Genomic DNA, 25,530 nt, shown 5'->3' on the forward strand with positions numbered 1-25,530 from the left:
TAAAGCTAGGAGGCTAGTTAGCAGCTAGTTTGCTTACTAGCGTAATGTATCTGAGACATGGGGCAAGCTAGCTGCCCCCACAAGCTAACAGCTAAATAAAATTTGATATTTTTGCCAATTATGCATTTAAGTGTCTAAAACCCCACCTGTTTCTTCCTTGTCGTTGACCTCGAAGCAGCACCAGTAGTCTTTCTCCTTAACTGCAATTTTCCGCCGGTCCAGAATCTCAAAGGTCAGCTCGGCTGCCGTCATAGAGGCCGGGATCTGCAGACGTTAAAGAGTTTTAAAGCAACCGTTGCTGGACCTGTATTTACAGGAGGCCACTTTAACCTCAACGTTCCACAGACCTTCACATGCTGCTCCGCCGTCTCCTTCTTCTCCTCCAGATACACCGTACAGATGAAGTCCCCACTGGCCTGAAAGCACCGGGAACGCCACAATGGTAAAAGCATCCAGACACGCTGAGGGGGTTAATCGTTTATCAACCTGAAACTACTGAAAAACCGTCTTGTGGAGTTCCACAAGGCTCAATCATAGGGTCTATGCTTTTCCTAAGCAAAGCAACTGAGAAGGGCCTCAAAGCTCACCGGCCCCGTTTTCGGGTTGAGGTTGTCCCTCAGCTTTATGATGTAGGTGATTTCATCAAGCTGCCTCTTCAACTGCTGCTCATTGACCTGAATATCACACACACACACACACACACACACACACACACACACACATAACGTAGCGTTTAGCAGGGAAACAAGCATCAAGCTAATAATGTTTAATGTCTATTTTCCCATACTGAGAATCTTGCATGCTTCCTACACCCTACCCTGGCTTCCTACACCCTACCTAGTGCACATAGAGTAGAGCTTTTCATGTGATTCACATATGACTGCTTTTGTTTTCTCTGATTATTATTATTATTATTATTATTATTATTATTATTATTATTATTATTAAAATAAAACTTATAGAAACATGAATATATGTGAGGCAACATTGGATGAAATATTAAACATATTTGAAGATATTTCTGTAAATGTCCAGTAAGTGCGGTCTTAGAATAGTGGTAGTAGGTCAAAGTTGAGCTGCTTTACAGAAGTCCTGCCACCAGAGGGCGTCAGAAGTACAGTATTTGAATGCAGTATTTGGTGCAGAGGAATTGTTATTGCAGAAAATTATAATAACAATAATAATCATACTGTTAATACTGCTAACAATATGCTAGTAGTCTAGAGCCGCTTTCATGATATTAGTACAAATAACAACAACAATAATAATAATAATAATAATGTCACCAATGATAAATAGAGCTCCTAAGACAACGATATTTGTTAACATCTATTATATCTATCTGGAATAATATTATGCATTATGTATTATATAAATACTATATAAGAACCTACATGAAATAATAATAATGTAACAGTATGTCTCTGTGCTTGTATTATTTTACACACATATATATATATATATATATATACATATATATATATATATATATATATATATATATATATATATATATATATATGTAACAATATATCCCATGTCATATATACGTAAGAATACCTATGCAATAGCAATGTATCCCATGTTATACTGTATATAAGTACTGATATGTAGTAGTAGTAGTAATAATAATAATAATAATAATAATATGACCAGTACTTATTTATGTAGTGAGATTCAATTTGTAATAAAATTATTACATGTGTATTTATATACAAGTAAGAATCTATATATGCCGTGAGGCTTTATATGTAATATGGCCCATATGTATTTATATACAAGTGCCTATATGTAATAATAATGCATTATATAGTAGAAAGTACCAATATGTAATATTAATATGACCCATATGTATTTATATAGACTCTATATGTAATACAAATTACCTGTATGTATTTATATATGTAAGCAATATGTCTCACATGCATTATGTACACGTACACACACACACTACACACACTACACACACACACACACTACACACTCACATGGAATATGGTGATGTAGTGCTGAATGAGGTCCTCCACCACACGCCCGGCGTTGTAGTCTTTACCGTCTGTCTGGAACAGTGTCGGCCCGAACACTATCGCCAGGTTATGCAGGTTCATCTGGTTCATCTCCGAAAAGCGCTGAACACTACACACACACACACACACACACACACACACACACACACACACACACACACAGAGTGCATTAGCAGTGTAACGTTCATTTCAGAATGGCTAAGAATGAGGAAGCACTGCTCATAAAAGAGGAAGTGTGTGTCTCTCTAAACCTACAGCAGTGTGTGTGTGTGTGTGTGTGTGTGTGTGTGTCTTACCAGTATAAGTGATTGACTAGGGTGCGTAGTGTGGCTTTGTTGACTCGGGGCATGTTGTTGAACAGAAGCTGATACTGAGAGACCTTCCTGCTTTCATCCGAAACAGCTGAACACAGATCAGACAGACGTTTACAGGGACTTGCTGTTAATGTTCAAAACCAGGCCATTACACATAACATACATAACAGTACAGACCGCTCCTCCAACAAAAGCAGGAGAAACCCTTTTTAATTCCCAGTAAACCATGAATGAGCAGGTGTCCAAATACTTTTTTTTTTTTGTCCAGAGTTCAAAAGATCCCATCATTGTTCTAAACAGAGGCTGTTCTAAACCTTTGCCCATCCTTTGTGCACTTTGTGCTTGGACCCCGGTTGATCGCCACATTGTGTCATTAGCGGGTGGAAGGTGGGGACTAGACCACGCCTCCTCCGAGACACGTGAGGTCAGGCACTGCCTCTTTACGAACTCCAGAGAGAGCATGGCCAATTAACGGTGCTCTTTCAGGCTCCGGCTGCTGTTGGCAAAGCTCTTTCACATGCCAGTAACCTTCTCTGACTTCTGATTGGTCCATGTATGTAGACCCCCCCCCCCCCCCCACCACCACCCTGTGCCTGTCCAGGTGTGCTACCTGTAGTGCTGAGCCAGTTGTGTGCTTGCTGGCCGAACAGGCCCTCCTCGATGTCCCTGAAGAACCTCTTGAGAACGTTGGAGACGTCGTCCACCTGCTGCTCGCCCTCTTTCAGCCACACGGAGCGGGCGTCCCGCCTGAACGCCTCCAGCAGGGCGGCGATCTTACTGTTCACGCCGCTCTTGCGGTAGATCCCCTCAGACGTCAGCCCTGCAGGACACACACACACACACAGTTTGGAACATTTCAGGGCGTTAAAGGGCCGTGACCGGAGTGATATTGGAATTCATGAATTATATTTTTAGGCACCTATTGAAACACCTGAGGGACGCATTAGAGTGGTTGCTATGGCGTTTGCAATGGTATCAAAGGTGGTTGCTAGGGTGTTGCTAGCAGAACTATGTACCTCAGAATTCAAAAGGTACCCAAAAGAGAGACAGAGAGAGAGAGGGAGAAAGAGAGAGACAGAGAGAGAGAGAGAGACAGAGAGAGAGACAGAGAGAAAGAGGGAGAGACAGAGAGAGAGAGAGAGAGAGAGAGACAGAGAGAGAGAGAGAGAGAGAGAGACAGAGAGAGAGAGAGAGAGAGAGAAAGTTAAACAGGGCAGAAAATGTTGACATTTGTGTGTGTGTGTGTCAGCTCGGCCTCCTGCTACGTCAGTCTACTGTGACAAGTCACATGAGCCCACTTACAGACTCATCCAAATGTCTCTCTCTCACACACACACACACACACACACACACACACACACACACACACACACACTAACTGCATTAGCCCTAATTGCTAGCGGTGGAAAGCAGGGTGACTGGCTGCTTTCATTCAATCCAATAAAGCCATCCACCCAATCAGCCCCGCATCAATGGATCCTGCTGGGGAATGACGGGAAGACTGAGGCACAGAAGGGGAAGAGTGTGTGTGTGTGTGTGTGTGTGTGTCTTATGGAGAGACATCTCTCAGAAGTGTAGAGTGGGGTTGTTTCTGTGATGGCTCTGGACGTGCGTCATCTGTCAAACATGGTGGAGGTAGTCAGGCATGGGCATGCATGGCTGCCAGTGAAACAGGGCATTTCAGCAGGTTCTAGCTAACAACCCAGAACTCCAGAACATCTCGTCCCTCACTGTATCTGTAGCTTATGGTAGAACTTTCTCAGCCCGGCCTGCTCTGAACGGACCGCAAGAGAGGAGTCGGTCATTTCCGCAGGCCAGCGCTCCTATCAGCCCTTATCGGACTTGGCCTGGACGCTGCAGAGGTCCAGTTTGTTTTGCTCTGAATCCACATCAGATTTAAGCAAACACCAGGTCCCTCCCACGGGGAACCAGCTCACGGAGCACAATACTGGCCTTTGTGAGCGTCTTGTTGAGGAGCTGGGTGGTTCTATCGTCTGGTTCTTGGTATGTTCTTGCGAAAGATCCGACCAAAAGCACGTCTGGATTTCTCCACACTCTCGATTTACGCCCCCGTCACACACTACCGCCCTTATTCAGTGGTTCACATTATGACCACCCCTGGTGTGGAACGAACCCAGTAAATCCAGACCTGTAAGTCCGTGGACTACAGCCATGCAGCCAGGTGGGACAGGTGGGACAGGTGCCTTACCGTATTGTGTGATGTAGTGAATGCAGCGCTCCACTATAACCGGAATGTCGGCCTCGGTGAGCTGCTGCTGACTCAGCGTATCTCCCGAACTCCCAGCAGCCCTCTCGATTGCTGCCGCCCAGCCGTGAAAATCCAACTTCCTCTCGCCCTCTATGTACAGGGTCCTACACCGAGAAAGAGAGAGAGAGAGAGAGAGAGAGAGAGATCAACCGAGTAGAATAACCACTGATGGTAAAACTATATGGACAGAAGTATTGGGACACCTGCGAATTCATTGCTTCTTCTGAAATCAAGGGTATTGGTTACCCATAAATTTACCCACAGAAAGTTGGTGGGAAAATTGTGTGTGAGGGGGGGGGGGGGGGGTCTTTTTTTTTAACACTCACCTGCCCCGCTCAACAAGCACCAGAACTTCATTATCCCGAGCTGGAGGACGAGGAGAGAGAGAGAGACAGAGAGAATCAGTAAAACATCAAAACAAGAAAACCCAGACAGGCCTAGTTTTGCCGGGCCACCATTGGCTGCATGGAACGGTCAATAACACTTCAGCAACGGTCAGTTTGGGTCCAAAATCTCTCAGCAAGAGGCGAGAGCCCTCGGAGCCTTAAGATGTAGACCCATAAATTTACTAGGGTTTAGATGTGGAGGGCCCCAGGACCTCAGCAAGGCCAGGGGCCACCGCGGCAGCTATGCTAACATCACAGCAGCAATGGCTATGTCTTCACACTGCTTCACCCTGCGCCCCCCCCCAGACTGTAGTGAGGGCGAGACCAACACACGCCCGCCCCCCCAAACCAGGCAAGCAACCAACCAACACAACTGGAGGGAAGCGCCGACGCACCGGCTAGCAGACACCCAAACTAGACTGATGTGGGGGGATGGCGAGCGCCATCTACCCACCCTAGAGAGAGCAAGGCCAACTGCGCTCTCTCTGGGCCCCGGCTGCTGGTGGCTAGCAGCGTGAAGGGCCGATACTTGGTAGCTTTGTGGCTAAACGTTGTCCTCAGACCGTAAGGAGGCAGGAAGTAATCCAGGCCCGTCAGTCCGCTGGACGATCCGGCAGTGATAACTACATGAATTCCAGCAGCAGGCGTGGGCTAGACTGTGGGCTCATCAAAGCAACCCGGGACTGCAGTTTAATTAGGGGCGTGCTCTTTCTCCTCCTTCCCGTCTGAAAGGCGCTTATTTTGACACGCGGTTCGAGACTCCGGGAGGAAAACAACTCCAGATTTATTGTTTCTAATTAAGCGCTGATTATTGGCCTACTGAGCGAGGGGGGCGCTTTCCTGTCCCCCACCCACTCTTCTTCGTCTAACCCCCACCCCTCTCTCCTCCCTGTCCTTCCTTTGCTTGATTCATAGGTTGCTCATATTCCTGCTCTCTCTGACGCTTGCTGATTCGCTCCAGGGTTTGAAATGTTTGTCTGAGCCCAGCAGGACCGGCGCTGAGGCCCGGGGGCTTCTGAGAACTTGGAAGTGTGGGGGGAAAAACAGAGGGCGAAAAGTTTGTTTATTTAAAGGAATAGTTCAGAAGTCCCCCATCCAGAGGAAGACCCTATACCCTACTTTATATACTGTACCCAGACCCTATATGATATACTACACCCTAGACCCTATATAATATACTACACCCTATATACCAATACAATATACTACACCCAAACCCTATATAACATACTACACCCTATATAGTATACTACACACCCTATATACCCAATACAATATACTACACCCAAACCCTATATAACATACTACACCCTATATAGTATACTACACACCCTATATACCCAATACAATATATTACACCCAAACCCTATATAAAATATACTACACCCTAGACCCAATGTAATATACTACACTCTAGACCCTATATAATATACTACACCCTATATACCCAATACAATATACAATACCCAAACCCTATATAATATAATGCACCCTAGACCCAATGTAATATACTACACTCTAGACCCTATATAATATACTACCTCTATATACCCAATACAATATACAATACCCTAACCCTAAATAATTCTGGACCCAATAATATACTACCTATATACCTACTATACCCTATATAGCCGAGACCATATACAATGTCCTATAACTTGCATTACACATTTAACCTATACCTGATCCTGTACCTTATATAGCACACTATACTTATACCTTACACACCCTGGATCTGGTGCACAGAGAGGTCGAGGTAATGGCTCTTGATGGCATATGGTAAGACGCACGTTGTGGATGTGTCCACCAAGACATACTGGTCTTAGAAGAAAAGCATATATCAGACGGTCAGAAGCCCGGCTGCTACCGTAGCGCCACAGCTGGGACGAAGAGGAGGGAGGGGGTTGTTTTTCTTAGTGGGAGACTCAGGACTCCCTTTTTCACTCACAGAGCTCCAGAAGTTTCTGCAGGTGGATGGTTTCCTGGCCTTGGCCGTCCTCCAGGCACACGTGCAGGGTGGAGGCCACCAGGCAGAACCAGCCCACCCTGGAGCTCTCCAAGTTCAGCGGGTCTTTGTAGCGCAAGCGGCCGATCCGCTCGAAATCCTTCTGCAGCAACTCCTCAGCGCACTGAGGGATGAAGGACTGGAGAGAGAGGGAGAGAGACACAGAGAGAGAGAGAGAGAGAGAGAGAGAGAGAGAGAGAGAGAGAGAGAGACAGAGAGAGAGAGACAGAGAGAGAGAGAGAGACACAGAGAGAGAGAGAGACAGAGAGAGAGACAGAGAGAGACAGAGAGGGAGACAGAGAGAGACAGAGAGGGAGACAGAGACACACAGAGAGAGAGAGAGACAGAGACAGAAAGAGAGAGACAGAGACAGAGAGAGAGAGATATCATGTATGGACCTTTAAGGAACTTTAAATTCCACCTTAAACTACAGGAGCTCGTACCACTGCTGGTTACCTTGGCAATGGATTTGACCCATTCCCTCATGGTCTCAGGATTGTCAGTGCCGAAAAGGTAGAGACGCTCTGCGTCCGAGTAGATCTCAAACGAGTGATCGTACCTGAGAGAGAAAGCAGAGAGGACAGTGAGGACAGAGAGGACAGTGAGGACAGTGAGAATGTGGACATCCTTCCAATCCTAAACTAACACAACTTAACCGATCCAGCACACCTGACCCGATCCACACCCACTGACCTCGTCTTGTGAAAAGGCCTCTGCAGAGCTCGAACCATGTTGCAGTCCACAGCTCTGGGCAGACAGTTAGACAGATTGGCCTGTCTCTCAAAACCTACAACCTATAGGAGACCTGATCCAGATCTACAACAACTGATTTGACACAACCGACCCTCATAACTCACCCAGTCTACAACCACTGACCCAACCTACAACTGACCCAACCTTCAACAACCGACCCGATTTACAACTGACCCAGTCTACAGCCGACCTAATCTACGACCACTGACCCGATTTACAACTTACCCATGCTACAACAACTGACCCAACCTACAACACCTGACCCAGTCTACAACTGACCCGATTTACAACTGACCCAGTCTACAACAACTGACCCAGTCTACAGCCGACCTAATCTATGACCACTGACCCAATCTACAACAACTGACCCGATTTACAACTTACCCAGTCTACAACTACTGACCCAACCTACAACACCTGACCCAGTCTACAACTACTGACCCAGTCTACAGCCGACCTAATCTACGACCACTGACCCGATTTACAACTTACCCAGTCTACAACTACTGACCCAACCTACAACACCTGACCCAGTCTACAACTACTGACCCAGTCTACAGCCGACCTAATCTACGACCACTGACCCGATTTACAACTTACCCAGTCTACAACAACTGACCCAACCTACAACTGACCCAGTCTACAACAACTGACCCAGTCTACAGCCGACCTAATCTACGACCACTGACCCAATCTACAACAACTGACCCGATTTACAACCGACCAACTCCACCACAACCGACCCCATCTTGCATTGAAAAAAAAACTTTTCAGCAAAGGTTAACCTAAACGCTCAGACCATGTTTGCAGACCACTGCTGTGGACAGACAGACAGACGGACAGACAGACAGACAGACAGACAGTACCCGTGTGTCTCAGGAGGACTGACAGCCAGACAGACAATCTCCTTCATCTTCAGACCCCCGTTGGGTGTGGCATTCTTATCACTCTCATAGTAATTAAAATTACCATCGTTCAGCACACACCAACGCCTGCTGAACTCTGAGAGCGAGAGAGAGAGACAGAGAGAGAGAGAGAGACAGAGAGAGAGAGACAGAGAGAGAGAGAGAGAGACAGAGAGAGAGAGACAGAGAGAGAGAGACAGAGAAAGAGAGAGAGAGACAGAGAGAGAGAGAGAGAGAGACAGAGAGAGAGAGAGAGAGAGAGAGAGAGACAGAGAGAGAGAGAGAGAGAGAGAGAGAGGTGGGGTCATTTCTGAAACTGAAACACTGCACATTCCATCACTGTTCAAAGACAGAAGCTGAAACGGACAGATCCTGATTGGCTCACCTTCCTTGTTCTTCCGCTCTGTGATTGGACGGGCCATGGAGGCGGTCTTAAACAGGAAGCCATTGTGTGTGATGGAGGGCGGGGCCATGTAGTGCTCTGCGTGAACGGCCAGCTTGGTTTCGGACCTCGGGATCTCTGCAGGTCAAAATGCAGCAAACGGTTATTTTTGGGGTTGTGGGTTCGACGGCCAGGTCGGCTAAGCTGCCACTGACGGACCCGGGTAAGATGGCAATGGGTAAGGGCAGTAGAGGCATGCCAGCAGCCACCAGGCTGCACTGACCTGTGTTGCGGTTCTGCATGAGGAACTCCACCTGCAGGGGCTGCCCGTGGTTCATTGCCAGGGCGATGGGGGAGTGGGCGTCGGGGAGGCCGGTGTCACAGTTCACATCGGCTCCGCAAAACACCAGCGCCAGGGTCTCGCACACGTCATTAGACTGCACATTAATACACAACGCCTAGAGAGAGAGAGAGAGAGAGAGAGACATAGAGAGAGAGAGAGAGAGAGAGACATAGAGAGAGAGCTGATTATCCCGTGAAGTGTTAGTGATGCTGGAAGCGGGACAAACGGTCCTTGTGAAGACCTGAGCGACTCTGACATGTCGAGGCCGGTGGGGGCCCCCGGTCAGCAGTGGTGACGGGAGGCTCACCGATTGGTTGAGGGCCACTAAGACCAAAAGAAAAGCTACTATGGATCAAGTCTCAGAAATGTTTAACAGGCTGCCCATGCTAACCCCTGTCTACCTCGGAAAAAAGGCTTACAGTGGACACCCCCATGTCTGAAACCACGGAAGGGTGGTCTGGTACGAGGAGGCCAAGGTCCAAGAAGGTTCAAGAAGAAGGTCCGATCCGATGGAGGATGTGCCGAAACATGCTGTGCTGATGTTTGTGCATGGGCCGGACAGGGCACGGCAGGGCAGGGCAGGGCTCGGACACTGCTGCAGACAGTGAAATCAATAGGCTTTAAAAAGAGCTGGTAGACAGGCCCGATGCTGCTCGATGCAGCGGATCTTTAGGACCGTATGGGTTCTATGGGGTGTGAATGGCCAGCTCTGTTGGAAAATGGGACCGCCTGCTGTCACAAGGCTCCATCACGGAGAGAAATCCATTCCAGCACTCCGTCCATTATCAACAGCGAGCGCATTGTACATTCCAGAGAGGAGAAATTAGAATCAGGAGAACTGGCAAAAACAGCTGCTGGCTCCAATTCTGGGAACTGGCAGGATAATATATACATACATACGAGTGTGTGTGTGTGTGGGGTAAGAGTTCTTCAACATTCCAAAAGGGAACATTAGCATGGTCTTCGTCAGGATCCCCCCCACCCCAAATCTTCCTACTGGCCACTTTATTAGAAACACCGAACTTGTGCTTCCACTCACTGGCCACTTTATTAGAAACACCTACTACTACCTTGTGCTTCCACTCACTGGCCACTTTATTAGAAACACCAACTACCTTATGCTTCCACTCACTGGCCACTTTATTAGAAACACCTACTACTACCTTGTGCTTCCACTCACTGGCCACTTTATTAGAAACACCTACTACTACCTTCTGCTTCCACTCACTGGCCACTTTATTAGAAACATCTACTACTACCCTGTGCTTCCACTCGCTGGCCACTTTATTAGAAACACCTACTACTACCCTGTGCTTCCACTCACTGGCCACTTTATTAGAAACACCTACTACTACCTTCTGCTTCCACTCACTGGCCACTTTATTAGAAACATCTACTACTACCCTGTGCTTCCACTCACTGGCCACTTTATTAGAAACATCTACTACTACCCTGTGCTTCCACTCACTGGCCACTTTATTAGAAACACCTACTACTACCTTGTGCTTCCACTCACTGGCCACTTTATTAGAAACACCTACTACTACCTTGTGCTTCCACTCACTGGCCACTTTATTAGAAACATCTACTACTACCCTGTGCTTCCACTCACTGGCCACTTTATTAGAAACATCTACTACTACCCTGTGCTTCCACTCACTGGCCACTTTATTAGAAACATCTACTACTACCCTGTGCTTCCACTCACTGGCCACTTTATTAGAAACCCCTGAGCTTTGTTATGCATGTTGTCAGGTTGATGGTCTGAGGGATAGGAACAGAATGTGTGTGAAAGAAGGAAAATGAGACTGAGTAAGTGTGTGTGTGTGTGTGTGTGTGTGTGTGTGTGTGTGTGTGTGTTTTTACAGCTGAGTGCCTCCTCCTTGACCACAGCAGGACAGCAGCCGACCCCCTTCTCTCGTTCCCACAAATGTTTGGTGATTCTCAACCAGTTAAACCCACACACACACGTGCAGGTTTCCGGCGCCGCTCTCGGCCCATTTGGTTCTGGGTCCAAAACCGGGAAAAGCGTCTTAAAGCCGGTGGTCAGGTGACTGCTGTTAGTTCTGCTGTCCACTACACCTTTGTCAGTGGTCAGTTCCACTGATGGCAGTGGTGAGAGCACTGGGCTGTTAATCACAGGGTTGCGGGTTCGATACCCAGGTCCGAATTGGACCTTTAGGGCATGTCACAATTTATTTGGGGGCGGCCTTAGAGAAGCAGACTGGAGCCTGGAAGGTAGTTTGTTCGAAAATATTATAATATAATATTCTGTTATATTCCATGGCAACCACTTAGCAACATCATAGCAATCACCTAGGATAACCACAGCAACCATCTAGCAACATCATAGCAACCACCTACCAGAATCATAGCAACCATTTAGCAACACCATAGCAACACCATAGAAAACACCTAGCAACCACCTAGCAACACCATAGCACCAGCAATGCAAAAACCTGATTCTCAAATGTAAGAATACATTCACACACACACACACACACACACACACACACACACACACACACACACACACTCTGATGCAGCTCCACCTGGAGAGCAACGTGTAGCAGAAGCAATCCTTCACCAGTGACCTACAGCTCCCCTCGGAGGTTGAGGTCAGGACCTGAGGAGGCGGGGTGATCCCGGGGCGGCGGCGGAGCGGCAGGAGAAATACGAGGGATTACAGACAGATTAGTCCACAAACATCCCAGCAACCCGCCTCCATCCGCAGAGAGGGAGGAAAGACAGCTGAGCAAGAGCTGATCATCCACACACACACACACACACACACACTCCACCCTCTCTCTCTCTCATTACAACGCCCAGACACACATTCAGTCATTGTGAAATATACTGTAGTCTTTGGCGGATTAGCCAGGGAGCGTCCTGGGAAGGCCGAAGATGGACACACACACACACACACACACACACACACACACACACACACACTTCATATGCACTGGTATGAACATCTTAAGCTGGGGTTGCTATGCAGCTTAAGGTGCTTAAGGCGGACTCTACCCTATGTAAGAGGCAGATGTTCTTATATGAATTACTGTTCTGGTGCAATATCAGCTCTCACACACACACACACACACACACACATTAATACACAGGTGTAAACACACACCCAAACCTGATCTCTCAAGCCAGTTCCGGAGGCTCTTCAGCCAGAAGACGAGACCAGCACATTCCTCCCACCTGTACGGAGACAGCCCCGCCCACCCCACCTCACACACACACACCCCCCCCACTGCTCTGCATACACGAAGAGCCCGCCCCACATTTTGGCCAAAAGTTTGTGGACACATCTCTACAATACTAATGTACTGGATGCGCTTTCGGGCAAAAGTTTTGGCACACCACATTTTGGCCAAAAGTTTGTGGACACAACTCGGACACAACCATTTATCATAGCAACACCATAGCAACCGACACATATCACAGCAATACTGCTGATCTGCAGTCACGCTCACACTGTGGAAACTACATGCTCTGGTTTTTTCTCCTCGCTCTCTCTCTCAGTTCAGTCAGGCAGAGCAGTATCACTTCAGCTGAACTCTGTCCACACAGAGCATTCGCAGGCAATAAAGCCACGCTAACACCCGCGCTAACAGCCCTGACCGATACTCTCCAGCTTGAGGTCAGAACCTTTACTGGACTCAATCTGACAGCTGCCGACAGGTTTACGACAGGCTTGTGTCAGTGTTCGGTAGCAGCATTTGCACACACACACACACACACACACACACACACACACACACACACACACACACACACACACAAGCCAAAATACACTACACGGACAAAAGTATTGGGACACTTGCTCATTTAATATTTCATCTGAAGTCTAGAGTATCTACTGTCCAGAGAAGAAGACTTTCTACTAGATTGTGGAGGAGGAGCATTGCGGTGATGATCATCACCCCACCTCATCATCCCCACCTCATCCTAAAAGTACTGGATGGAGCTCCTCCACCATCATTCCAGAGAACACAGTTCCTCCACTGCTCCACAGCTCCTCAATGCTGGGGGGCTTTATACCCCTCTAGTCCACGCCTGGCATTATTAGGCAGCATGGAGCCAATAGGGTCATGATGTTGATCTGCTCCAGAGAGTCCTATTCTATTGGCAGTACTTCTTCTCTACAGGGACCAGACAAGCTGTGTGTGCATTTGCACATCTGTGTCAGCAATGGGTGCAGATTAAAGTAGCTGAATGCATTCATTAGAAGGGGTGTCCACAAACTTTTGGACATATAGTGTATATAGTTAAACACCAGTGACCAATAATAATAAGAAAAATATTTTTTCTCAGATTCTGTGTGTGTGTGTGTGTGTGTGTGTAGCAAGTGCTTTGCTATGACGGTGAACATGCCATGGAAAATGCAAACAAGCACAGGCAGGCACACACACACACACACACACACACACACACACACACACACAGCCTATAAGAGGAACTATGACACACATAACCACTGTAAAACACAGCATTCCTTGTAAAGGCCTCCCACACACACACACACACACACACACACACACACACACACACACACACAGGCTCACATATGAACAGAAGCTCTCCAGTAACTATAGAAGCGATACAACACATTACTGTCGCCGTTCCACTCCCCCCGATCCCACAGCCACTGACCCCAACACACACCAGCCAAAACATTACAACCACCCTCAGATGAGGCGAACCACATCTCACAGTCTCAGATCTGCAGAGCACGAGAAGTCTGAGATTAGATGACGAAGAAACTTCAAATACAGGAACACAAATAGGAAGATTAGAAGGCTGCTGGTTCGATAGAGAGAAGTGGGCTCGGCACCAGAAGGTTGCTGGTTCGATAGAGAGAAGTGGGCTCGGCACCAGAAGGTTGCTGGTTCGATAGAGAGAAGTGGGCTCGGCACCAGAAGGTTGCTGGTTCGATAGAGAGAAGTGGGCTCGGCACCAGAAGGTTGCTGGTTCGATAGAGAGAAGTGGGCTCGGCACCAGAAGGTTGCTGGTTGGATTAAGAAGTATGCTTGGTGGCGGAAGGTTGCTGGTCCAATATAGATAAACATACTTGGCACCGGAAGGTTGCTGGTTTGTTTGAAAATCGTGCTCAGCACTGGAAGGTTGTTGGTTCAATAAAGATAAAAATGGAAGGTTGCTAGTTTAAAAGATAGAAGTGAGCTTGGCATCGGAAGGTTGTTGGATCGTTTGAGAAGCGTGCTTGGCAGTGGAAGGTTGCTGGTTCGATAGAGAGAAGCGTGCTTGACACCAAAAGGTTGCTGATTCGACTGATAAGCATGCTTTCTGGCTCGATTTAATAGCGTGCTTGGCGCCGGAAGGTTGCTGGTTTGATAGAGAGAAGTGAGCTTGGCACCAGGAGGTTGTTGGTTCAAAAGAGAAGCGGGCTTGGAACTGGAAAGTTGACTGTAACATAGACGGGGGGGCAAGGCACCTCAACCCTTGCTTGATGGTTGCTTGGGTGGCTGCCTGCATATCCGGGTGTGTTTGTGCTCACTGCCCCCAGCACATACACATACCACACATACAGAGGCTAAACCTCACTGCACTGCTGTGGAATGGCTAGAAAAGAGGACTGCAGCCACCACAGCTACCTGACCTGCACGGTGTGTGTGTGTGTGTGTGTGTGTGTGTGTGTGTGTGTGTCCTCTCTCGCAGTGCAACACTCTCCCGACTGCAGACATCTGCGGCTGATATCACGGAGGAAGCCCGGAAACGTAATATACCACACACACACACACACACACACACACACACACACACACACACACACACACACCGAAGAGTTCCTGGGCCCTTACACAACTCCTTCCAACCGGCTTCAGGAGGTTGGAGGGCAGGGTGACGGGTGTGTCCTCTAAAAACACCGTTCTCCGTCTCCTTCAGCAGAGCAAGATGAAAGAGGAGCATCGCTTACAGTGATTAGGACCATGTTTAACACACACACACACACACACACACACACACACACACACACAGGAAATGAATGGTTGAGTGAACAACAACAATTGTGCAGAGAGAATCCATATGCTTCAGAATGATCTCATACTATACACACACACACACTGTAGATGAGGTGTTACACACACACACACACACACACACACACACACACACACAGACACACACACATGTATGAGTGTGTGTGTTCTAGAGGAATGAAAACAACAGTGGTGTTTGTGTAAACTGGATCACAGCAAACATAAAATCTCTCTCTCTCACACACACACACACACACACACACACACACACACAGGGAGACAATGCTGTCCATTCAGAAAGGTAAGACTGAGCGTCCAAACAAAGAATGAGAGACACTCGTCCATTCCCTCATCCCTCCCCCACTCTCTCTCTCTCTCTCTCTCTCTCTTTTTTACGTCTATTATCTCAATAGCTCTCTCTCTCTCCTTCACTTCTACAGTTTTCTCTGCAGCTCTCTCGGCCACCTTCTCTCTCTCCTTCACTTCTACAGTTTTCTCTGCAGCTCTCTCGGCCACTATCTCTCTCTCACACACTGATGTTATTCGCTGGGTAAATATTGGCTGTGATTCAATGAGATAGCTCAATATGCACACACACACACACACACACACACACACAGAAAAAACTGCATAGGAACCGAGAAGCATTTCAAATGTCAACCGAGTTTCTTACTCTCACTCTCTCTCACTCACACACACACACACACACACACACACACACACACACACTTCCCCACTGTAATCTCACTGCTGGTCTTACCCGAGTGGTGCTGAAGTTTTACTCCACTACATCCATGAAGGTCTCCCCAGCCTGCCAGTGTGATCTCTCCTCAGCGTGAGTGTGTGTTCTGTCTCCTGTGTGTGTGTGTGTGTGTGTGTGTGTTCTGTGCTTTAAAAAGTCACTCTAGCAGTCAGACTCAAGGCATCGAGAGAGTGTGTGTGTGGGTGTGTGTGTATGGAGGGGCCTATGCTGAACCGGGACGGACTAAAAGCCAAACTCCACCCACTGGGGAAAAGGGGGGCGTGGTCACAAGACTGTTAGTTCAACAGACCAGCAGGGAAGGAGCTCTAGCTCTCTCCCCCTCTCTCTCCCCCTCTCTCACTCTCTTTTTTTTATCCATTTTCCCTTTTCTTTTATCTCTCCTTTTCACCTTTTCCTCTCTTTCCCTTTTATTTCTCTCTCCCTCTCTCTTTTTTCATTCATCTCTCCTTTTTTTTTCTCTCTCCTTCCCTCTCTCTCTCTCCCTTTTATCTTTCTCTCTTTTCATCTATCTTTTCTTTTCTTTTATTTTTCTCTTTCACTTTCATCTCTCTCTCTTTTCCTTTTATCTCTCTCTCAAAGCTCTGCTGTGGCGCTGAAAGAGGAAAACCCCTCTCCGGGGATGGACCGAGTCAGTACAGTGGTCAGAGAGAGTGCTGACCCGAGCGTCCCGCAAAGAAAGAAAGGCAGAGATTCTGGGAAAAGTGGGAGGCCGGAGGGGGGGGCGGGGGGCGGGTGGAGGAGTCAGCTGGGGAAAACAAAGCCTGCAAACAGCAGCGCCAGGCCGAGGAGAAAGTCCCACAGCACACTGGGCTGTGGTCAGCTCGGCCATCCCTAACCAGCTAAAGCGAACAGCGTCCAGAGATGGACAGTTCCAGTCCGAAAAGTAAAAATCTGCCCCTCACTTCTCTCCAACTGCCCGGACAGCTCTGCTGCAGCTTCTGCAGACGGCCCAAAGTCGAGTGACCCTGAGAAGGCTCGGACCTTTTAACCCCGGTTCACTTTCTGCTCTGGTTTCCGACCACATCAGCTTGACCAGCTGAGGAGGCGCTCGGCGCTGCAGGATGTACATTCCCTGCAGATGGTCCTTTGACATGTCAATCCACCCCGTATTTTTGGGCCAAGTCGGGCCATAAACAGTTCGTTCCAGGGCCGGACGAGGCCGGACGAGGCTAGCTGACCTTCAGAGTGCTCGTCTGAGGTCTACTGTGGAGAATCGGCTTCCTCTGAATCGAGGACCCGGCTCAATGGGTTTCTACTGAGCCCAACAGCGGCTCAGGCTAAAGAGGCGTGTCTGCCTTCACCCTCCCAGTGTCGGGAGCATGGTGACTTAGCGGGCGTTAGCTTGCCCGTGAGCTTCTCCACCTTCAGATGCTGCTTCTGGAGCAAGAGTACGGCTGGCTGTCCACGAGGGGGGGCTCAAAGTGTGATTTGTATTTACTGCAGTGGAGCAGAAGCGAATGAACTGCTCTCCACAACAGTAGGGGGAGCCCAGGAGCAAGCAATATACTCCCTTCTCGCATAATGCTGCTTACAGGTGCACAGGCGTGATGGAGTGTTAGCATGTGCGATGGCGTAAACGCAAGCCTTACGTTGTTGAGCTCCTTCTGGTTGCCGAAGAGCGGGTGGTAGCGGCGGTATTTCCCCTCGCGGTATTTGGCGGTGATGAAGCGCCGCCTCTCCTCGCTGCTACTGCACGTGCTCAGCGCCTCGCTGGGCGGGACGTTGGCCGCCCAGAACTGATTGGCCCGCTCGTTGCCTAGCGCCAGGAACAGCTGTCGGGGAAGACAGACAAAAAAAAAAAAAACGTAATGATGAAGAGCGACAGCAGACGGCGTCAGAAACGTCGCTCCGAAATAACGAGCAGAGCGTTTACCTGGATTAGATCATTCGTCCACACTTTTTTGTCCATTTTCAGACTCCGTACTTTTGATATGCTGGGGCCGAGGCTACGGTGCTGTCCTAGCGAACGAAGAGGCAAGAGAAAGGTCATCACACACACACACAAATATGGAGCTAGCTGGTTCGGCTGCAGCTAGTTTGGTTTTTGAGGCTGTAGTTTGTTGGGTGGAGGTGTTGCCCTGTTTGAGTTTGTTATTTGTTGTTTAGGGTGATGTAGTTAGACTGGAAGGTAATTGTTTTTACTGTGGCTGTGGTGTGTTGGGTGTTTGTCAGATGGGTGTTGTAGTTGTAGTTGGGTGTTGTTGCCGTCAGGTTGTAGCAAGTTCAGTAGTTGGTTTTACTGTAGCTGGAGTGTGGGTGGTGTAGGGTGTTGTGGTTAGGTTGGAGGTAGTTGGTTTTACTGTTGGTTTTACTGGAGTGTGGGTGGTGTGGAGTGTTGTAGTTGGTTTTACAGTAGCTGGAGTGTGGGTGGTGTAGGGTGTTGTGGTTAGGTTGGAGGTAGTTGGTTTTAGTGTAGCTGGAGTGTGGGAGGTGTAGGGTGTTGTGGTTAGGTTGGAGGTAGTTGGTTTTAGTGTAGCTGGAGTGTGGGAGGTGTAGGGTGTTGTGGTTGGTTTTAGTGTAGCTGGAGTGCGGGTGGTGTAGGGAGTTGTAGTTGGTTTTACTGTAGCTGGAGTGTGGGTGGTGTATGGTGTAGTTGGTTTTACAGTAGCTGGAGTGTGGGAGGTGTAGGGTGTTGTGGTTGGTTTTAGTGTAGCTGGAGTGTGGGTGGTGTAGGGAGTTGTAGTTGGTTTTACAGTAGCTGGAGTGTGGGAGGTGTAGGGTGTTGTGGTTAGGTTAGAGGTAGTTGGTTTTAGTGTAGCTGGAGTGTGGGTGGTGTAGGGTGTTGTGGTTAGGTTGGAGGTAGTTGGTTTTACTGTTGGTTTTACTGGAGTGTGGGTGGTGTAGGGAGTTGTGGTTGGTTTTAGTGTAGCTGGAGTGTGGGTGGTGTAGGGAGTTGTAGTTGGTTTTACTGTAGCTGGAGTGCGGGTGGTGTAGGGTGTTGTGGTTACCTGCACAGCGCTTGCAGAAGACCACGCACAGATTGATGGCCGCCCACTCGGGCTTGGTGGCGCCACAGTCGGCACATTTGTGGTTGGCTGGCTCCGCCCATATCTGCTCGGCGACCTCGTAATTGGACAGCGCTTCCGCGATGGAGTTACGCATCGCCTCCACCCACTGTTCCTTCAGCTGGTCGGTCTCCGCTATAAAACTGCCAGGAGAGGGCAAAGGTGTAAAGCTTCTCCTTATCGGTTCTCGCGTTTACCACGTTCTAGCGCTGATCTACGAGCTTTTAGCCGAAACGGCAGCAAGAGCTCCACCCGATTTTCGGTGACACTTTTTACATGGAAACAAGCCCAGAACACCTCTCCACCTGTTGACCATGGTCTGGACTTGGTCCACTTCCAAGTACGGGCGAAACCGGGCACTATCACATAGGCTGAATGGGAGGGATGGACTGACGTACAGACAGATGGGCAGGCGGATGACTGACCTGAATATGCGGTAGGGCGTGGTCAGGTCGAACGCTCTCCGGTCCATGTCTTTCACGTTGCCCACATTCATGTCTATGGAGGTAATCCCAATGCCCAGCTTGTAGTCCTGAGAAAGAGAGAGGGAACGATGAGCTGGAAAACAGGTCAATTCCAAAATTCCAAAACTGTTACATCACAGTCGGGACTCCGTATATATTCACACCCCTCCCCCCAGGCTGAACGCAACGGCTCCGTCTGGAGAATATGGAAGTGGGACTCCGAAGTTCTACATGTTGACGGTTCTGCTGCTTTACAGTCGTCTCACAGTAGCGGCACTTACGGTTGGTCAGGGCAGCTCTAGCAGGGCTACGTGCTACAGTAACGGGCATTACGTGCAGTAAGTAGGAGTGTCTACATACTTTTGGCCAGCTTGTTTACCTCAGTGTTTTTGTAGAGGAAGACCTTGTCGCCGCAGACCACGGTGTAGAGTTTGGAGCGCAGCCCCCGCAGCTCCAGATAACCCCTCATCTCAGAGGTCAGCATGGGGTTCAGAGTCAACTCGCTGCTCACTCTCGCCCGAGCCGGACCGGTCATGTCCTGCAGCACTGAAACCCACTCATTCCTCTCGGCTAACACACACACACACACACACACACACACACACACACACACACACACACACACGCGAGTGCGGTTAGCTAACCGTACTGGGGAAAGCCACCACATCATCAGTGCAAAAGAGGCCTGCGTCTCCTGTAGAGCGCTACAGTTAGCAACATTAGCTTATTTTAGCTCATCAGCGTCTAGACGAGGCCGACTGGAGCGTCTGGTGACCGGTGATGATCGAACCGCTGCCGTTTAACAGTTTTTCTCCCCTCATGGTTTTGGATTTGTAGCCGCTCGCTAAGCTAACTTTAGCTTGGCTAGCTCAGACGGCCCAGAGCGGCTGCTGACTAGCTGCTGACCTGACACGAGCGCTGACCATAAAAACAGCTGTCTGAGAGCGAAGCGAAGTGGACGAAGCGACCAGTGCTGGGTTTGGACTCGTAGCCGGCTAGCTAGGCTTAGAAACGTTAGCTAGCAGGCTTAAAAACACCACAGCACAGGCCATGTTCCAGCTGACCATCAGGATGGAGGATGACCATCACCAACCGTGCAGCAACAGATCAGAGCTTCATCTACGAGCTGGACCGGCTAGGCTGGAGTGTCTAGTAATAGAGATTGGACAGTGATTGGACAGACAGACAGTGTTTAAACACTCCAGCAGCACTGCTGCGTCTGATCCACTCCTACCTCCCCCGCAACACACCGATTCTGTAAAGCTGCTACACTAATGAATTTGATTTGATTGGGTTTGAAATACGCATGTCAATGAGCTTATTTGGCCGCGTACTGGATAAACACAGGAGATCGGACACGTCAGACACGTCATAATGTTGAAATACCGTCCTCATTGTTAAATACCAAAGCCTGGCTTTGACGAAACGAATAACCCGACCAGGCCGGAACGCCGGGATCTCTGCAGAATGACGATGAAAACACGACGGTCTAAGAACGGAGCACGCAAATGTCCAAATACTTTTTTTTTTTAATGGAGCCACAGTCTATGCAAACACACACACAATGTATGCACTCACAGTCACTCTCTGCTCGGAAAAGAAAGGTCCGATTGTGCGTGACCACCTCAAACTTCTGATCTCCCACGTTAGCCACCCCCGTGATGGAGGAGGTCGGTATGATCCGCTTTGAATAGACCTCCTGAAAAAAATGAATAAATAAATAAAATAAAATCGTAAAGTTGCTAAATATGAGAATTTTATGCCCCCAGATCAGCGACACTCCACACACTCCACACACTCACAAACCTTATCGTTGTCGAAGTATCTCAGGTAATCAGCGTCCAGCTTGACCCAGCGCCGCTGATAGATCAGTGACCTGCAGACAAAGAAGCCCAGACAGGGTGAGCCTTGGCCTTTTATGTACGGCCTCACACCGACCAGCCCTGTTACAGCAGTGCCTCCTGCTGGAACACTGTGGGAAGTACACCCGAGTGGTTCTTTGAGTGAAGCCTTAGAAGAGCTCCTATACATACACGGTCATTTCAAAACATTATGACCACCCTTGGATTCTTCAGCTGCACTGACCATGACCCTGACTGACCTGGTTGTGGACAGTGTGTTAGAAGAGTGTGGGAAGGAAACCCAGCGTTCTCATGACAACGGTGTTAAAAAAAGAAAAAGATCTGCTTCTCAGATCTCAAACCACAGCATGTGCACGAACTCGCACATACACACACCCAGGGCCTGCGGTCAGTCTCTGCAGTCTGGGGACCTGGGCTTATTTTTGTCAGCACAAGAAACAGCCGCTTACCATGACGCGAGCACGCACGTACATACTGTGCAAAAGTCTGGGCACCCCTGGTCGAAGCGGGAAGAATTTTGGGGACCAGAGCTGCCGGGCACTCTGACCATCACCCCGACTGCAGAGTGTGGAGGTCAAGCTGAGAGGTCAAACACTGTGCAGAACCAACTGTGCAACCCATCTCGCTAAATGCAATCAGATCCTCACAGCAATGTTTGAACGTCTGGAGTTAAAGGACTTCTACCTGCTTTATGATACGATTTCAGAACATTGTGGACATGTAGGGCTGGGTTCTTAGGCAGGGATTAGGACTAGCACTGGACTATGCAGGCTTAAGCTTGGTCTTTGACCTATGTATGTATATGGAGACCAACAAGACAGCAACAAGACAAAAGACGCAAACAGGACGTACCCCTGCGGAGGGTTCTTGTCCAGCCAGCCCATCTTTATGACTGGAGTGAGCTGAGGGGTGGAGTCTGCTTTAGCGGTCTGGGCTGAAACCCGTCCTGTGACTGGCAGGTAGACGCTGTTCTGTGAGCTGGGGAGCGAGCTGTAGTCCTCAATCCACACGTCCCTCCTGAGACAGACGGACAAACAAAAAAAAGAGTTAATACGCAAGCCGTGCGTTTATGAGAGTGACAAGGACGAGGCTGCCGGGTGGTGCAACGGTCTAAGCGCTAGCTTAGATCACTAGGAGGTCCAGGTTCACGGCCGTCTGTGGCTGAAACCCTGAGAGAGCATAACTGGCCTGGCTTTCTCGGAGCGATGCAGCTTCTCCAAGGGAGCTGAGCTCCGGAGATGTAGCATTAGCGCTAGCTTGAAGAGAAGCAGATGACTGGCTTCGAGTGGCAAATTCGTGCAAATGCCGAAAAGGTCAAGAGCTCACTCACTTCTCCGGCATGGACTCGTAACAGAGGTCGCTGTCCTCCTCCAGCAGTTCATCGTCACTGCACAGGCTGCTGTAGCGGGTTTTGGACACTCTGGGAACCGGCAGGAACGTGCTCTGTTTAAAAAAACAAGCGGTCAACCGAGAGCCTGCAGAACCTGAACCTGCACCCGCTCCCTGCTCCTGTCTGCACTCCACGCTTACCTTGTCTGCCATGTCTAAAAGGTCAACGTTTCCGGGTCCGGCCTTGCCCGAGTCGTCATCATCCGAACTGTCCGAGGAATCCAGCAGCCCTACGGGAACATACAAGGGGTTCGGACGGTCAGGAACAACCCAAGAACCACCGAGGCACAGACCAACATCGCTGCCTACGGAGGTGGGTTGGGGGGGGGGCAGACACCTTGAAGTTCGCAGATGAACCACTTGGATGAAGAAAAGGTGTTTAGCGGTTCATCCCTAGAACTGTGTACCAACTGTTAAACATGGTGGTGGTAGTATCGACCTGCTCTGAGGCTGTCTTGTGGTGAACTTCATTTCTAACCCTATGTGTATATTTATATATTCTAAAATGAGGGTTATTTTAGGATGGTGGACTCACTGCTCTGAGGAGGGGGTAAAGGAACTCCTTTCTTGGGGCTCTGAGATTCGGGCCGGGGTGGGACTTCCGGAGCTCTATCCGAATCCGAGAGATCATCCACTGGAGAGGAGCTGGAGGAAAGAGAAAGAGAGAAAGGACGGACGTTAATTTTGGAACAGCCTTTCTATTTCCACCTACTAACCAAGACTCCACCAGTCACAAGACGCCCCCTGAGCTGGGAGGTGGTACGAGCGGATCACCGTAAAAGGTGAGGAATTTAAGCACCAAGGAAACTGCAGCAACTAATCGGAAGTGGAAGGAAGAACCTCAAACCAAATCAGCTAGATGCTTGAAACCTGGACAGAGTTGGGCCCGTCAACAGGACAATGACCCTGAGCTCATCAGAGGTGCTGTGGAATGGACAAAGCAGGCTAGGCTAAGTGTATGTGTGCGTTTATGGGAGGTGTCCTCTCTCGGAGGTTGACTGCTAATGAGGGTGCTGTACATCGCCACTTCACTTCTGTTTTTTTTCCTTTTTTTGGTGAGCGCCACCTCCCTTTAGAGCGGCAACACTAAACAAACCCAGTAACAAGTGAGAGTGACAGGCCAGCAGAAAATAGCTCCCCAGCTCACAAGGTCTTTTTCAGTTCCCAACAGAAGATGCTAGGCTAACCATGCTAACAAACACTGGGCCTGAACTGTCTGGTAAGAAGAATAGTACACCGATCAGCCATAACATTAGTACCATCTCCGACCCTTCAGGTCATGGACTGCACAATGTGTCCTGTGGTATCTGGACGCCTTCTGACATCAGCAGCAGATCCACCATGTGAGGTGGGCGGGGCCTCCGTGAGCATCAATGCCTGATGTTCTGGAGATGTTCTGACCCAGTCATTGTCTAGAACATCACAGTCTGGTTCTGGTCAAAGTGTCTCAGGGTCTTACGCTTGTCCTGCCCGAGTGTAGAAGTGTAGAAATATAAAAGGTGTATAAAGATTAGAGCAACGCTGATTACTGAAGGACTCGTGACGGCGGTACATGGCGTCCTTCAGAGAGAGAGAAAGTGAGAGGAGGGGAAGCCAGAGCGTGCGAGAGAGAGAGAGAGAGAGAGAGACAGGAAGAGAGAGAGACAGAGAGAGAGAGACAGGAAGAGAGAGAGAGAGAGAGAGAGAGAGACAGACAGAGAGAGAGAGAGACAGGAAGAGAGAGAGAGAGAGAGAGAGAGAGAGAGACAGACAGAGAGAGAGAGAGAGACAGGAAGAGAGAGAGACAGAGAGACAGAGAGAGAGACAGAGAGAGACAGAGAGAGAGAGACAGACAGAGAGAGAGAGAGAGAGAGAGAGAGAGAGAGAGAGAGAGAGACAGAGAGAGAGAGAGAGAGAGAGACAGAGAGAGAGAGAGAGAGACAGAGAGAGACAGAGAGAGAGAGAGACAGAGACAGAGAGAGACAGAGAGAGAGAGAGACAGAGAGAGAGACAGAGAGACAGAGAGAGAGAGAGACAGAGAGAGAGGGGTCATCACGTCACTACGTTTCAGTAGGAATTTCCCAAGAGGTCTCTTGCGGCTACTGAAGCACCACAAGTGCTCTAAGGCTCCGCCCACTACTCTCACGCCTTCTCTGCAGAGTGCATCTTCCTCTCAGCATAGCAACCACCTAACAACCACTTTGCAATGCTGCAGCAACCAACTAGCGATGTCTGAAAGAACCACTTGGAGCACCACAGATACCACAGCCGTCACCCCACAACACCGTCTAGCAGCACCCATTTAGCAACACCCTAGCACAGCATAGCAACTGCAAGCAACACTCAAATACATTGCAACCACTTAGAAACTACCTTGGCAACCACAGAGCAACACCATAGCGTCCGCCTAGCAACACTATAGCAATCACTTTGCAACACCATAGGAACTATCTTGCAACCCACTCAGCAACACCACAGAAACTACCTAGGATACCATAGCAACATACCACAGCAACTACTTAGCAACACCCTAGCAACCACTCTGGACCACTGCAACACCCTAGCAACTACCTAGCAACACTATAGCAACCACTTTTTAACACCATAGCAACACCCTAGTAACTACCTAGCAACACCATAGCAACACCATAGCAACCACTTAGCAACACCATAGCA

At 49.0% G+C, this 25,530-nt stretch overlaps 1 protein-coding gene across 2 annotated transcripts in view; it reads right to left on the bottom strand.

The window, feature by feature from the left end:
- Positions 1-23,494, bottom strand: part of LOC140565075 (arf-GAP with Rho-GAP domain, ANK repeat and PH domain-containing protein 1) — a 34,642-nt gene extending 11,148 nt beyond the window's left edge. For both annotated transcript variants that reach the window (XM_072690874.1, XM_072690873.1), the window contains exons 1-24: positions 23,411-23,494; positions 23,017-23,105; positions 22,817-22,929; positions 22,339-22,503; positions 21,431-21,500; positions 21,203-21,323; positions 20,004-20,194; positions 19,586-19,692; positions 19,104-19,303; positions 18,029-18,114; positions 17,745-17,927; positions 9,328-9,502; positions 9,048-9,182; positions 8,624-8,759; positions 7,461-7,563; positions 6,948-7,143; positions 4,937-4,976; positions 4,551-4,714; positions 2,952-3,161; positions 2,324-2,429; positions 1,989-2,136; positions 588-674; positions 348-416; positions 147-264 (exon numbers count right to left, since the gene is read on the bottom strand). In XM_072690874.1, coding sequence (XP_072546975.1) covers positions 147-264; positions 348-416; positions 588-674; positions 1,989-2,136; positions 2,324-2,429; positions 2,952-3,161; positions 4,551-4,714; positions 4,937-4,976; positions 6,948-7,143; positions 7,461-7,563; positions 8,624-8,759; positions 9,048-9,182; positions 9,328-9,502; positions 17,745-17,927; positions 18,029-18,114; positions 19,104-19,303; positions 19,586-19,692; positions 20,004-20,194; positions 21,203-21,323; positions 21,431-21,500; positions 22,339-22,503; positions 22,817-22,929; positions 23,017-23,028 — 2,935 coding nt within the window. In that variant the 5' untranslated portion in view covers positions 23,029-23,105; positions 23,411-23,494. The remainder of the gene's footprint in view (positions 1-146; positions 265-347; positions 417-587; positions 675-1,988; positions 2,137-2,323; positions 2,430-2,951; positions 3,162-4,550; positions 4,715-4,936; positions 4,977-6,947; positions 7,144-7,460; positions 7,564-8,623; positions 8,760-9,047; positions 9,183-9,327; positions 9,503-17,744; positions 17,928-18,028; positions 18,115-19,103; positions 19,304-19,585; positions 19,693-20,003; positions 20,195-21,202; positions 21,324-21,430; positions 21,501-22,338; positions 22,504-22,816; positions 22,930-23,016; positions 23,106-23,410) is intronic.
- Between the last annotated feature and the right edge of the window lie 2,036 nt (positions 23,495-25,530).

This window comes from Salminus brasiliensis, chromosome 11, assembly GCF_030463535.1.
Source record: "Salminus brasiliensis chromosome 11, fSalBra1.hap2, whole genome shotgun sequence".
Classification (NCBI taxonomy): domain Eukaryota; kingdom Metazoa; phylum Chordata; class Actinopteri; order Characiformes; family Bryconidae; genus Salminus; species Salminus brasiliensis.